Below are 16,321 nucleotides of genomic sequence, written 5' to 3' on the forward strand. Positions count from 1 at the left end.
ATGTTAAATGTTTTTGTGGTTGCAATTATTTTAAAATGTTGTCATACAGTGCATCTGGAAAGTATTCACAGCGCTTCACTTTTTCCACATTTTGTTATGTTACAGCCTTATTCCAAAATGGATTAAATTCATTATTTTCCTCAAAATTCTACAAACAAAACCCCATAATGACAACGTGAAAGAAGTTTGTTTGAAATCTTTGCAAATTTATACAAAAAAAAAAAAAAAAAAAAAAAAAGAATTACATGTACATAAGTATTCACAGCCTTTGCCATGACACTCAAAATTGAGCTCAGGTGCATCCTGTTTCCACTGATCATCCTTGAGATGTTTCTACAACTTGATTGGAGTCCACCTGTGGTAAATTTAGTTGATTGGACATGATTTGGAAAGGCACACACCTGTCTATATAAGGTCCCACAGTTAACAGTGCATGTCAGAGCACAAACCAAGCCATGAAGTCCAAGGAATTGTCTGTAGACCTCCGAGACAGGATTGTATCAAGGCACAGATCTGGGGAAGGGTACAGAAAAATGTCTGCAGCATTGAAGGTCCCAATGAGCACAGTGGCCTCCATCATCCATAAATGGAAGAAGTTTGGAACCACCAGGACTCTTCCTAGAGCTGGCCGCCCGGCCAAACTGAGCGATCGGGGGAGAAGGGCCTTTGTCAGGGAGGTGACCAAGAACCCGATGGTCACTCTGACAGAGCTCCAGCATTTCTCTGTGGAGATAGCAGAAGAACAACCATCTCTGCAGCACTCCACCAATCAGGCCTGTATGGTAGAGTGGCCAGACGGAAGCCACTCCTCAGTAAAAGGCATATGACAGCCCGCCTGGAGTTTGCCAAAAGGCACCTGAAGGACTCTCAGACCATGAGAAACAAAGATTGAACTCTTTGGCCTGAATGGCAAGCGTCATGCCTGGAGGAAACCAGGCACCGCTCATCACCTGGCCAATACCATCCCTACAGTGAAGCATGGTGGTGGCAGCATCATGCTGTGGGGATGTTTTTCAGCGGCAGGAACTGGGAGACTAGTCAGGATCGAGGGAAAGATGAATCCAGCAATGTACAGAGACATCCTTGATGAAAACCTGCTCCAGAGCGCTCTGGACCTCAGACTGGGGCAAAGGTTCATCTTCCAACAGGACAAGGACCCTAAGCACACAGCCAAGATAACAAAGGAGTGGCTACGGGACAACTCTGTGAATGTCCTTGAGTGGCCCAGCCAGAGCCCAGACTTGAACCCGATTGAACATCTCTGGAGAGATCTGAAAATGGCTGTGCACCGACGCTCCCCATCCAACCTGATGGAGCTTGAGTGGTCCTGCAAAGAAGAATGGGAGAAACTGCCCAAAAATAGGTGTGCCAAGCTTGTAGCATCATACTCAAAAAGACTTGAGGCTGTAATTGGTGCCAAAGGTGCTTCAACAAAGTATTGAGCAAAGGCTGTGAATTTTTTTCCGTTTTTTATTTTTAATAAATTTGCAAAGATTTCAAACAAACTTCTTTCACGTTGTCATTATGGGGTTTTGTTTGTAGAATTTTGAGGAAAATAATGAAATTAATCCATTTTGGAATAAGGCTGTAACATAACAAAATGTGGAAAAAGTGAAGCGCTTTCCGGATACACTGTAATTTACTCGCCCTCATGTGTTCCAAACTCGTATGACTTTCGTTATTCTGTGGAACACAAAAGGAGATCTTAGCATAAAAGGGACTCACAGTCTCAGTCACTATTCCCTTTCATTATTTTTTTGGGTGAACTATCCCTTTAACTCCTAGTAGTAGCTCCAAGTAAAAATGAATATGTAGTGTTTACAGGATTCCTTGGATATTTTTGTAACAATCTCAAAAGCAGCCATTATAGGTTTTAAGGTGGCATTAAGGCTGGGTGGTATGATGGTATACACTGTGTGATGGTAGAAACGCATCAACCAGCAGGGGTTTTGCAATACCCTTTTTTCGCATAAGATATATCTGCATGGCTATTAGTGGCCAGGACTGCTTCACCTCATTTACACGTGATAAGAGCAAAGGAGAAACACAGAGTAATATGACAATATAGAACTAAGGATACATTGATACCATTTTTTCACTCCCTATACGATACCTGAACTCTCAGTATCGGCAGATACCCATCCGATATAGTGTTGTTTTTTTCTTAATTAGCTTAGAATATCTATACCTCACTGTGCGGAACTAATTGGGGGTACACTTTTATATTTAAAAGAACAAAAACATCTAACTACACATTGTTTCATTATAAAATGGAGGGAAAAAAATGATTACATAAAATGTGTAGCCTTTTAATAAAAACTTTATTTTTAAAGTGTCTACTGGATAATGCAGCAGCAAAATTAACTGTAATTCCAATAAAAGTCTACAACAGAAAAGAAGCCAGTTCTCTTTAAACATTTTTTAAGTTGTATTTGGACTCAGACCTCTTTTCTTTTTCACTTCAGTTGTAACAGTATATATCACTCAACTTTTCAGTCACAGTTCTTTTTTGGAACCCAGTCAAGTTAAAAATCATTGTATTTTTATATATAAAATAATAATAATAATAATAACAAATATTTTATTAATAACAATAATACATATTTGAATGATTATACAATAGTAATATATTTTAGTTGTAATTTCTTTTATTTTGATGGAACATGGAATACGGTGACCTAGAGTGTCTGTTTATGGGCTGGTTCACAGTAGTTTTATGTACTGTTCATTCAAGATCTGGTGAATTTCTCCTGCAGTTCCATTCTCAATACAAGTTATAAGCGAACCGAACTTTGGAGCATCTACATCTGCAATGTACTTTGTGTGAAGCGCTCACATATTGCGAGCCACTCTGAGAGCTGAAAACAGGTGCACGTCATAAGCCCGTGCATGTGTGAGCACTGCTCATTTACTGAAGCGTGCTGTGCATGCAGATTAGGGATGCACCGATACCACTTTTTCTCTTCCGATCCGATATCGGAAATCTCAGTATTGGCCGATACCAGTGTTGTTTTTTTGCATAATCAGTTTAGTGCAACAGTCATACGAACTGCTTTATTGGTGTTTTTATGGTTCTTTTATGTCATTTTTGGAGCTTGACAGTAACGAACATGACTAACACACAGTATCGGATTTGGATCGGGCTCGTCGGACCGATACCCGATCCATCTAAAAGCTTCAGTATCGGAGCCAATGCCGATCTAGGTATCGGATCGGTGCATTCCTTTTGAGATTCACAAAGTTATCTTATGTCTTCAAGAGGCTTCACATATAATGCAAAAGTCATATGGATTGCTGGTGTATATATGGTTCTTTTATGGCATTTTTAGGGCTTGACATTAATGACAAACACACAGTATCGGATTTGGAGCGGACCGATACCCGACTGGGTTAAAAACATCAGTATCAGATCTGATAACAATCAGGTATTGCATCGGTGCATCCCTGATGACAACCAATAAGAAAACCTGCCCTGATGCATATTAAAGCACCATTTTTGAATAAGTGCAAGCGCAAATGAGATTTGAGAGCTCTGGCTAAGGGGTAGATAATCAGTGAAACGTCATACATTTAGGTATATACGGAAAAGAGCAGATGGGCCATTCTGCCTAACATCTAATTTGTGATTCATGGAAGAAATAAAATACTACGGTGTCGGAAACAACATGAGGTTGTGTTTTAAGTGAACTATTCTCTTAATACAGAACTAATGTGCAGCCACAGATGTGCATATATTAACTGTAAATATTACTGTTTTGAGATATGTTTAACTAAAGTCACTGGATTATCCAACAAAATAGGCATTACAACAGGTTTACATAATTATTTAATATACTGTCCACCAGTACTGATATTTAAAATGACTCACTCTCATGTAAGGTATACAAAGTCATACCACCCAACCTAGGTACCAGTGTGTCTTGATTTATTAATTGCTTACCCAGAACACGTCATAGATGAGCAGGCCTGACAGCAGCAGACAAGAAACCTTGAGACTAGGCAGTCGCACAAAGGCAATCATGGCCACACAGAGACCCATGGCAAGAGCTGCAGGACACAGGAACACAACATTGAGACCCAAATAAAACTACACTACACCACACAGATAAAGAGGTAAACAAGGGAACATATTTAAATATAGTTTCTCACACACTCTCAGAACACACACACACACACATAAACGGTGTAAGAGCATGCTGACGCACCGTCCATGAGCAGCCAGTGCCCCGTCAGCACCCAGATGAGAACCAGCATGACAGAGAGAGAGAAGGAGAGCAGCTCCGCCAATGTGAAGCGGCCACAGCAGCCGAACGAGATCCTGGAGACAAAAGAGACCCACTGAAAACACTATTAACACCACATCATTGTGACTGTAGCCCAGCAGGGACATGCGGCTCTCTTTCACACCCCAGCAACTAATATCTAACAGTGTTGTCCATTAAAACACAAGAGTATTTTTCCGCCAAAAGCAAACAAAAAAGGTTCAAGACTGCAACGAGAGATAGAGAGAAGGCATTTGCCATGTTGTAAATCTGATCCCTACTAACAAAAGGAAAATGTTCTGATGAACTTAGATCAGAAATTAACATTATTAAGGTGCATAGGGGCATTTTGAACTATTATGAGGTTATAAAAAAAAATATTTCGAAACAGTTTCGGCTGTTACCTATAAAATCAAACCCACATCATATTTACAACACACTGTCTGAGAGTACAGATATATGACAGCTACAGCAAACTGTTATATCTGCAGAGGCACTAAACCCATAACTAGATAAGCCTAGAATAGCGTGCACTGAAATGTTAAATAACGAGTTAGAAAAAAAAAAAAAAAGAATACACTATAGTGGCATTTTTGGCACCATATAAAATATCTGTCACTTCCTGTGACATTTTTGCCCAAGTCCTGATCAATTTCTGACACTCAATTAAATCCTGTTAGGAAGGGTGTCATTCTAGGAAAGAGGTGACTTCTGAATTTTGAAATGTTTATTTTTAAAAGTAAAATTATGTAAGATTTCAAACATTCTATAAGAAATAAAGAGTCTTTTGGCCTCGTTCTTAAAACACAAGCAGAACACATTTCTGTGGAAATCTTTTGTAAAACATTCTTACGTAAATCATCTCATTTAACACAAAGTAGATATTCACATGAAATTCAGGGCTGGGGACAGGCTAGAACAAGAACCCTACTGAAGAAAGAGAATTATACACACACACACACACACACACACACACACACATGCATACACACACACAAGAGACAAGAGACGTTCCATGAGTACTGATGGTCTCACACCATCAGCACTTGGATGCTTCACTGTGTGCATCACTCCGCTTGTGCTCGTGCCGTTCTAAACTAAAGTGTAAGAGCAGTGCAGATGTGTTAAGAGCTACTGTATATCTGTCCCTTTACATTTCATTTTGTGACATTACATATTTTTGCCAGCAGGTGGAGGCAAAAGACCATTTTTGTGTGTAATATGAACCAGTTGGTGACTGAATGAGTCTGCGTCACTCAGTGTTTATATTCAACAACACCCTGTAATCGCTCGTATTAGGACTACACTACTAAAGCTAGGAAATAGGTTTAAACGGCTTTAACAACTTCAGCATTAAGGCTCATCACAGCTGAGAGACACAACAGACTGATTAAATACACAAAATCAAGGTGCTTACCTCTTACCGGACTTTCCCCATTGGAGAGGACAAAATGGTGGAGGAGATTGCAGTTTCTATAGTAGGGAATGACTATTGCGTACCAGTGAAATAGGGAGGAATATCCCCGCTTGGATGGCTATTTTTCCACTAAGAATATAGGATGCATTTCACCAAAATGACATTATCTTCAGAAAGCTGACTAACAGACTACAGCATCATCAACAGTTGATCGCACATGCCCCACATCTCTCTCTCTTTCTCTCACTCTCTTTCACACACACATCCTTGTTTCTCCAACAACATGTTAGAAACAGCCCAAGCTGTGATACAAGTAGTTCTGAAGTGATGTTTTTAAAGAGGCTTGGATGCATCATTTGGTTTGAACCATCAACAGCAGATTCTGATCAGTTGTGTAAGATAGTAGTTCCTTGTTCACTGAACTGCTGTATATAAGCAATATCACACTCACAATCATGCTTATGGCCCTAAATCAGCACTGCTGATACATATACACTGGCGGCCAAAAGTTTGGAATAATGTACAGATTTTGCTGTTTCGGAAGGAAATTGGTACTTTAATTCACCAAAGTGGCATCCAACTGATCACAAAGTATAGTCAGGACATTACTGATGTAAAAAACAGCACCATCATTATTTGAAAAAAGTCATTTTTGATCAAATCTAGACAGGCCCCATTTCCAGCAGCCATCACTCCAGCACCTTATCCTTGAGTAATCGTGCTAAATTGCTAATTTGGCTCTAGAAAATCACTTGCCATTATATCAAACACAGAAACACTGAAAGCTATTTGGTTCGTTAAATGAAGCTTAACATTGTCTTTGTGTTTGTTTTTGAGTTGCCACAGTATGCAATAGACTGGCATGTCTTAAGGACAATATTAGGTCACAAATGGCAAAAAAGAAACAGCTTTCTCTAGAATACAATGCTTGAAATTGCCAAAAAAAAAAAAAAAAAAAAAAAACTAAACATTTCATACAAAGGTGTACACTACAGTCTTCAAAGACAAAGGACAACTGGCTCTAACAAAGACAGAAAGAGATGTGGAAGGCCAGATGTACAACTAAACAAGAGGATAAATACATCAGAGTCTCTAGTTTGAGAAATAGACGCCTCGCATGTCCTCAGCTGACAGCTTCATTGAATTCTACCCGCTCAACACCAGTTTCATGTACAACAGTAAAGAGAAGACTCAGGGGTGCAGGCCTTATGGGAAGAATTGCAAAGAAAAAGCCACTTTTGAAACAGAAAAACAAAAAGAAAAGGTTAGAGTGGGCAAAGAAACAGACACTGGACAACAGATAATTGGAAAAGAGTGTTATAGATCTTAACCTCATTGAGCTTTTGTGGGATCAGCTAGACTGTAAGGTGCGTGAGAAGTGCCCGACAAGACAGCCACATCTATGGCAAGTGCTACAGGAAACATGGGGTGAAATATCACCTGAGTATCTGGACAAACTGACAGCTAGAATGCCAAAGATCTGCAAAGCTGTCATTGCATCTCATTTTTTGATGAGAACTCTTTCAAGTAGTTTTTCAAATTGTAATAGTAATTTTTTACGTCAGTAATGTCCTGACTATACATTGTGATCAGTGGAATGCCACTTCGGTGAATTAAAGTAACAATTTCTTTCCATAAGAGAAAAATCTGTACATTATCCCAAACTTTTGGCCATAATGTACAGATGTGTGTGTGTGTGTGTGTGTGTGTGTGTATAAACTCAGGAAAAAAGAAACATCCTCTCACTTTCAACTGCTTTTATTTTCAACTTAACATATATAAATATTTGTATGAACATAAAAAGATTCAACAACTAAGACATAAACTGAACAAGTTTCACAGACATGTGACTAACAGAAATGGAATAATGTGTCCCTGAACAAAGGGGGGGTCAAAATCAAAAGTAACAGTCAGTATCTGGTGTGGCCACCAGCTGCATTAAGTACTGCAGTGCATCTCCTCCTCATGGACTGCACCAGATTTGCCAGTTCTTGCTGTGAGATGTTACCCCACTCTTCCACCAAGGCACTTGCAAGTTCCTGGACATTTTTGGGGGAGAATGGTCCTAGCCCTCACCCTCCGATCCAACAGGTCCCAGACGTGTTCAATGGGATTGAGATCTGGGCTCTTTGCTGGCCATGCCGGAACACTGACATTCCTGTCTTGCAGGAAATCATGTACAGAATGAGCAGTATGGCTGGTGGCATTGTCATGCTGGAGGGTCATGTCAGGATGAGCCTGCAGGAAGGGCACCACATGAGGGAGGATGTCTTCCCTGTAACGCACAGTGTTGAGATTGCCTGCAATGACAACAAGCTCAGTCCGATGATGCTGCGACACACCACCCCAGACCATGACAGACCCTCCACCTTCAAATCGATCCCACTCCAGAGTACAGGCCTCGGTGTAATGCTCCTTCCTTCAATGATAAACGCGAGTCCGACCATCACCCCTGGCGAGACAAAACCACGACTCGTCAGTGAAGAGCACTTTTAGCCAGTCCTGTCTGGTCCAGCGAAGGTGGGTTTGTGCCCATAGGCGACGTTGTTGCCAGTGATGTCTGGTAAGGACCTGCCTTACAACAGGCCAACGAGCCCTCAGTCCAGCCTCTCTCAGCCTATTGCGGACAGTCTGAGCACTGATGGAGGGATTGTGCATTCCTGGTGTAACTCAGGCAGTTGTTATTGCCATCCTGTACCTGTCCCGCAGGTATGATATTCGGACGTACCGATCCTGTGCAGGTGTTGTTACACGTGGTCTGCCACTGCGAGGACGATCAGCTGTCCTTCCTGTCTCCCTGTAGTGCTGTCTAAGGCGTCTCACAGTACGGACATTGCAATTTATTGCCCTGGCTACATCTGCAGTCCTCATGCCTCCATGCAGCATGCCTAAGGCATTTTCACGCAGATGAGCAGGGACCCTTGGTGTCTTTCTTTCTGTGTTTTTCAGAGTCAGTAGAAAGGTCTCTTTAGTGTCGGAAGTTTTTATAACTGTGACTTTAATTGCCTACCCTTTGTAAGCTGTTAGTGTCTTAACGACCGTTCCACAGGTGCATATTCATTAATTGTTTATGGTTCATTGAACAAGCATGGAAAACATTGTTTAACCTTCTGGGGTCGATGGACGCGCCGGCGCGTCCTGCTGGATTTTTTCCTCATAACAGCGGAAACAAACAACTTAAAATACTCCATTTTTGGGCATACAGATAAGTGTAAGACATCATTACAGACTATAAAGGGTCTACTTTTATTTGTGTACACTCACAACAACAACAAAACCTTGTGCTTTTGTAAAATATATAAATAGCGTGTGCTTTCATCCGTCTCGGTTTCTGCGAGCATCTTTCTGAAACACGTCAAACAATTACATGAAACTCAGTGAATATTTATCACACAAACATGAAACATATGTCTAAAGAAAGCTTAAAATGTCTACTTTTAAATAAAATAATTCAAATTTAAAACAAATATTCTCCTGCAATGTAATCTGTACAGTTTCTCCTTTCTCAGCTAATTATCCCTAATGTGACCACACCCACCAGCAGAGCGCGCTATTCATACAGTAATGTGCTGAGGCGATCAATGCAAATGGTAAACGCCCCCAACAATGCCTTAAAAAACAAAGTTCATTCACTTTTCTGCGTGTTTGGAAGATGGCATGCTACACAGGTGAGGAAGCTCTACAGATGGTCCTAGACAGTGATGAAGAGTTCACATTTTCCTCAGAAGAAGAGTGGGAATCCGACGAGGAACATTTGCCTTTTTGAAGAGCGACTTGATCCAGCAGAGGATACAATTTCGGATGATTAAGTCATTTAGTTTCCTTACATATTAGTTGACATGCTATTTTAAATAAACATGTAAATATTTTACTAGTTGAACTATTTCCAGGCTTGCCAGCCAGTATTTAGAGTATTGAAATTTGAAATATGTCCTAATAGGCAAGTTTTAATTACATTTAAATGTTGTTTCAGCTAAAGCAGGTATTTAAATTGTATGCTGTATGATATAAATATGATATTTACATTTACATTTACGTATTTGGCAGACGCTTTTATCCAAAGCGACTTACAGTGCCCTGATTACAGGGACAATCCCCCAGGAGTAACCTGGAGTTAAGTGCCTTGCTCAAGGACACAATGGTGGTGGCTGTGGGGATTGAACCAACAACCTTCCGCTTACCAGTTCATTGCTTTAGTCCACTACACCACCACTCCACTAATATGAATGTGGTAAAATACGCTGGCTACCACCCCTGGAGTTCGCTAGTTCGAATCCCAGGGCGTGCTGAGTGACTCCAGCCAGGTCTCGTAAGCAACCAAATTGGCCCGGTTGCTAGGGAGGGTAGAGACACATGGGGTAACCTCCTCGTGGTCGCTATAATGTGGTTTGTTCTCGGTGGGGCGCATGGTGAAACCACTGAGCGTGGTTGCCGCGGTGGATGGCGTGAAGCCTCCACACGTGCTATGTCTCCGTGGCAACACGCTCGACAAGCCACGTGATAAGATGCGTGGGTTGACTGTCTCAGACGTGGAGGCAACTGGGATTCGTCCTCTGCCGAATCACTATGTGACCACGAGGACTTAGAGCGCATTGGGAATTGGGCATTCCAAATTGGGAGAAAAAGGGGAAAAATCCCCCCAAAAAAAATAAATAAAAAAAAATAAAAAATAAAAAAAAAAACAAAGCTTGTGCTTGCAAATATCTGTTCGGGTGTAAAGGTGTAAAATGTGCTGTAAATATGCCAATATTAGAAAATCAGCATAATAGAATGATTTCTGAAGGATCATGTGACACTGAAGACTGCAGTAATGATGCTGAAAATTCAGCTTTGATCACAGGAATAAATTGCATTTTACAATATATTCAAATAGAAAAAGTTATTTTAAATTCTAAAAAATTTCACAAGATCACTTTTTGCTGTATTTTGAATAAAATAAAATGTAGCCTTGGTGAGCAGAAGAGACTTCTTTTAAAAACATTAAAAAATCTTACAGATCTTAAACTTACAGATCTTAAAGTAGTGTAGGTCTAAATTTTTAAGTCTTTATGTAAAGAAAATCCATAGTCAGATTACTTCTTTTAATTTACACTACAAACAATACATTCAATCATTAAGTCTCCTCACATTCATTCTCTCTCAGGGGAGGGGTCTTTGTCTCCTAAGGTGTGAATCACATCAATATTCATGATCATTCACACCTCCTCGCATATGACCTTTCTAACACTAAAAGTGTCTTACAAAAGTTAAATGACTATATTGCTTTGTATGAATGAGTGATCAGGATGGTTTTCACATCATTTTTGTAGCAAAAACTCTAGGCTACAAGATCCAGTTCTCAAAAGTCTTGTGAACTAATGTTTAGTATGTGATATATGACCTTATTTCAGTGACATAAAATTTTTGTTTTTTCAAAAACCATGCATAAACATTATTTTCTCAAAAATACAAACATGTACATACATGTTGTTCACATATTATTGTAGCCCAGTTTGTGCTGAATACAGTGTTATCAGACTTTAGCCATTAATATGTTTTTAAGCAACTGAAAAAAGCACAAATGTCAAGGCATGTCAAAACTTCTCCAGCGGCCAAAACACCCTCAGACCCCAGAGGGTTAAACCCTTTACAATAAAGATCTGTAAAGTTATTTGGATTTTTACAAAATTATCTTTAAAATACAGTGTCCTGAAAAAGGGACGTTTCTTTTTTGCTTTTTTAAATACAGTTGTGCTCAAAAGTTTGCATACCCTGGCAAAAATTGTGAAATTTTGGCATTGATTTTGAAAATATGACTGATCATGCAAAAAAAAAAAAACTGTCTTTTATTTAAAAGATAGTGATCATATGAAGCCATTTATTATCACATAGTTGTTTGGCTCCTTTTTAAATCATAATGATAACAGAAATCACCCAAATGGCCCTGATCAAAAGTTTACATACCCTTGAATGTTTGGCCTTGTTACAGACACACAAGGTGACACACACCGGTTTAAATGGCAATTAAAGTTAAATTAAATTAAATTTTTAAATTGCAATTAGTGTCTGTGTATAAATAGTCAATGAGTTTGTTAGCTCTCACGTGGATGTACTGAGCAGGCTAGATACTGAGCCATGGGGAGCAGAAAAGAACGGTCAAAAGACCTGCGTAACAAGGTAATGGGACTTTATAAAGATGGAAAAGGATATAAAAAGATATCCAAAGCCTTGAAAATGCCAGTCAGTGCTGTCAATCATTTATTAAGAAGTGGAAAATTTGGGGATCTCTTGATACCAAGCCAAGGTCAGGTAGACCAAGAAAGATTTCAGCTAAAACTGCCAGAATAATTGTTCGGGATACAAAGAAAAACCCACAGGTAACCTCAGGAGAAATACAGGCTGCTCTGGAAAAAGACGGTGTGGTTGTTTCAAGGAGCACAATACTTGTTGACCCCTCTCCAAACATAACGCTTATGGTTGTGACCATAAAGCTCTATTTTGGTCTCGTCACTCCAAATTACAGTGTGCCAGAAGCTGTGAGGCGTGTCAAGGTGTTGTCGGGCATATTGTAACCAGGCTTTTGTGAGGCATTTGCTACTTTCTGGCAACTCGACCATGCAGCTCATTTTTGTTCAAGTATCATCGTATTGTGCGCCATTTAGGTGATTTCTGTTATCATTATGATTTAAAAAGGAGCCAAACAACTATGTAATGATAAATGGCTTCATATGATCACTATCCTTAAATAAAACAGTTTTTTTGCATGCTCAGTCATATTTTCAAAATCAATGCCAAAATTTCACAATTTCTGCCAGGGTATGCAAACTTTTGAGCACAAATGTATGTGTATGTATGTATATATATATATAAAAAATAAAAAAATTTCAGGTAGACTTTAGTCATAATTTTCACATTAATGAGACATAAAAGGCAACTGCATTAAAAAAGCTAGACGCAACTTTGCACCACAGCGTTTTTAAAAGTTGAAGTTTTTTTAACTTGCCACGGTGTTTAAAACATGAAAAAGCAGCGAGACATGGCACAAGAGTCAAAGATGTCCGTTTAGCGCATGTTTGCAAGGAAAAACAGTACAGATGGACTCAGAATGAATGTTCGATGTGAACTGCCCATAAGACTTCGATTCAAATGTTCAGTATCCCAATAATTAGTGATTTGTTGACATAAGCGCATGTCTACAGAGGTGATCACAGTTAACTGTAAACCCCTGTGATGGATCAGCAATCACTGATGGATCTTACTTGTTCTGTGGAGAGCAGGGTCTGGTCAGATACTGGCACATCGGCAGCAGAAGGAACGCAAACGCAATGGTCGCTAAAACTGTGGAGGGATAACGAGGGAGGCATAGAGGGAAAGAGAGGACAAAGAGAAAGACTTATGTAAATGTTACTCAAGCATGCTATTGCACAGTGACACAGTGCAGCATATGAATTAGGTCAGTGTGTGGGGAAGGACTGGTAAAAGGTCAGTGTGCTGTGTGTACCTGCAGTGCATATGGTGAACACCACCTGAACTGAGTCGAAGAAGAAAAACATGACGAGCAGAGACACAGAGGCCCCGATGGGCAGGAACAGTGCCTGTGTTGAGTCTATGGTCTGAATACCTGTAAAGGCACATGTATGTTTAAGGAAACAGAACTTGGGCTTTCTCTTTGTTCTGATTAAAAAGATGGTTATGTTCAGAATAGCATACTACTTCCATACGGTTCATAAAATGCAAATTTTCAATATGCACAGAATACCAAAAGAACTACTCCATTTGCCAAAATGTGCAGTATGAGAACACACTATGAGGAATGCTATTCCACAATGTGCTTGATTTGACCTTCCATTTTCAGTGTGAAAAATAAATTGAAAGTAATTACAGCCATGAATTTCATTTCATTTCTTTTTTGGCTGATTATTTGGCTTTTTTCACTCATTATATCAGATATTTTTACACAACATTAAATAAAAAAAAAAAAGTAGGTAGCATGCAATATACATTAAGCAGTAAGCCATTATTCCATCCTGAACATAGCCTCAGTATTTTTGGTGTAATTGTGTCAGAACTCACTGTTGTTGGAGTTGCCATTGTTAAATGAGCCATTGGTGGTGGGGTTTCCATCCTTGTCCTTCTCCTGGTTCTCACAGTCCATGTTTAATGACCTGGGTGGACACATAATTTACCAGAATTTATGCCTGTTCTTGCTGAGCAAAACCTATTACAACTGGGTGGACCTTTCGGTCACCTATACATAAATAGCAAATATTATAATTTTATAATTTTCATTATAATTTTCTTTATTTATCACACATTATACATTTGCACATATACAGTGAAATTCTTCTTTTTCACATATCCCAGCTAGGCTGGGGTCAGAGTGCAGGGTCAGCCATGATACAGCACCCCTGGAGCAGATAGGGTCAAGGGCCTTGCTCAAGGGCCCAACAGTGGCATCTTGGCGGTGCTGGAGCTTGAACCCCTGACCTTCTGATCAGTAACCCAGAGCCTTAACCGCTGAGCTACCACTGCCCCCCAAATATTTAGGTTAACTGAGTCAAAATGATTGTATGAAAGTGTAATATCATAAAATATCTACTAGAGGTAGTTGTCACAGTACCAAGATGTCAGTAGTCGATACCGATACCAGTGAAATTTCAAGGTTCTAGATACCAATTACGATACCACAGCAAAAATATGCTAATATGATAATGTGCTACTGAACATAAGTTTAGTTATTTTTAATAATTTAATAATTATTTGAATGTTTTAAAGTTTCATTTAATCATCAAAATGGTGTCTAATCAATTACTTCTTAAAACTTTTAGTAAGTGAAAATATAACTTTAACATGTCATTGCATTTTTTTTGACAAACATTTATTCAACAGCTGTCTTGCTTGTGATAAATCGATTATTGCTATTATTATTATTATTAAAGAGAATATTACATTTTACTACACAGTTGTAATATTTTTATTAAAAAAAAAAAAAATGTCTTCAATTTCAAACATCTAGCTTTTATTTTGAATCATGCTTTATGATGAGTGTTTTTTGCCAGAAGCTTCACTTTTCCAGATAAACAGTTCGTAAACTGGCCCAGTGTGATCATTGAAGACTTTCAAGTCATGTCTGAAATCTCATCTCTTTACACTGGCCTTTGAGTCTGACAAATTAAATGCAGGACACAGTTTTGGAGTGTTTGTATTTTAGATTACTGGTAATTACTGTGTATATGGCAATTTTGAAATGTTACATTTTAAATTGTATTACTGGGAAGCACTTTGGTCAATTCTGTTATTTTAAATGCTATATAAATAAAGTTGAGATTAAAGTGTAAATGCTGTGATTTAATTATATAAGTAGTTTATATGTGCTGCACTGTTCACAGTAGATTAGTGTTCTGCTTTGTCATCTCAAACAACAAGAATGATTCTCAATGTCTGAAGAGTTTCCAGAGTATGCGCGATCAGATTTAAAGTACGCAGCTCATCACGCTAAGATAGCAGCCTTCAGTGGTTTAATAAATCACATTAGGACGTCACGATTTAAATTTGATTAATTGTCCACTTCAGCATAAAAGGAGTAACAGAGCACGCATTCAAAACAAGCCTGTGAGCAAGTTTGACAAAATATCAAACCAAGTGGTATGACTTTCTGTTGCTCCTGGCGCCTAGCTCGAGTCTGTGTTTGAAGCCTGCTAGCTTTTTAAGCATCTCTTATCTATCTGTTTTCAGCTTTTAATCTTTAATATCTGCCACTTTTGCCACAATTCAACTGTGTGCATTTTACAGCATGCACCCACTTTCTATTTTTATCGCATTTAAACTGCTTGCATTTTACAGTACACACCCGTTTTCTCCTCTGTTACACGGATTATTGCATCGATCTCAAAGCACCGCTTATCAAGAACAACCATAACAACAAACAATTGCGTGAGGGATTCACATCGATCTCAAACTCTCGCCACTCGGGAACAACCAACAACAACAAACAATTGCGGTAAGTCATGGCATCCACTCATATTATTGATTCCTGCATTACATGCCACATGTTTACAATAGCTTCTTCCATCAGCAATGAGGGATTCACATGTGATAAATGTAAAGAATTAGTCAGGCTGACGGAGAAGATTAATGGGTTAAAGACACGCATCCGAATGCTAGTGGAGGTTAGTGAGAAAGAGAAGCCGGTAGATACTGTTTCGGATGCGGGTAGTACAGCGAGCAACACACACACTTTGGTTCCGGCTGAAGAGCCCCCGCAGCAGGGCGTTTGGGTGACGTCTCGGCGGCATACTCGCTCAGCAAAGCGACACCACTCTCCCGTTCCTGTTAGGATTTCCAATCGATTCTCCCCACACAGTGATGCACCCACTGAGAATCATGTTGAAAGAGCCTTGTCATAGGTGATTCTATTGTAAGGAATGTGGAAATAGAGACTCCAGCCACTATTGTTAAAATGCATTTCGGGTGCCAGAGCGTCTGACATCAGATCAAAATTACAAGTGCTGGCTAATGCTAAATGTACATTTTCTAAAATTGTTATTCATGTCGGCACTAACGATGTCTGGCTTCGCCAGTCGGAGATCACTCGAGATAATGTTAAAGAGGTGTGTGAACTTGCAAAAACGATGTCGGACACTGTAATATGCTCTGGCCCCCT

At 39.4% G+C, this 16,321-nt stretch overlaps 1 protein-coding gene across 1 annotated transcript in view; it reads right to left on the bottom strand.

Moving 5' to 3' along the window:
* LOC127432763 (signal peptide peptidase-like 3) overlaps positions 1 to 16,321 on the bottom strand; it is a 77,330-nt gene that overhangs the window by 26,819 nt on the left and 34,190 nt on the right. The window contains exons 3-7 of the mRNA XM_051684172.1: positions 13,732 to 13,823; positions 13,160 to 13,279; positions 12,918 to 12,996; positions 4,206 to 4,318; positions 3,941 to 4,047 (exon numbers count right to left, since the gene is read on the bottom strand). Of these exons, the coding sequence (XP_051540132.1) occupies positions 3,941 to 4,047; positions 4,206 to 4,318; positions 12,918 to 12,996; positions 13,160 to 13,279; positions 13,732 to 13,823 (511 nt within the window). The remainder of the gene's footprint in view (positions 1 to 3,940; positions 4,048 to 4,205; positions 4,319 to 12,917; positions 12,997 to 13,159; positions 13,280 to 13,731; positions 13,824 to 16,321) is intronic.

The sequence above is a fragment of the Myxocyprinus asiaticus genome, chromosome 42 (genome assembly GCF_019703515.2).
Source record: "Myxocyprinus asiaticus isolate MX2 ecotype Aquarium Trade chromosome 42, UBuf_Myxa_2, whole genome shotgun sequence".
Taxonomy (NCBI): domain Eukaryota; kingdom Metazoa; phylum Chordata; class Actinopteri; order Cypriniformes; family Catostomidae; genus Myxocyprinus; species Myxocyprinus asiaticus.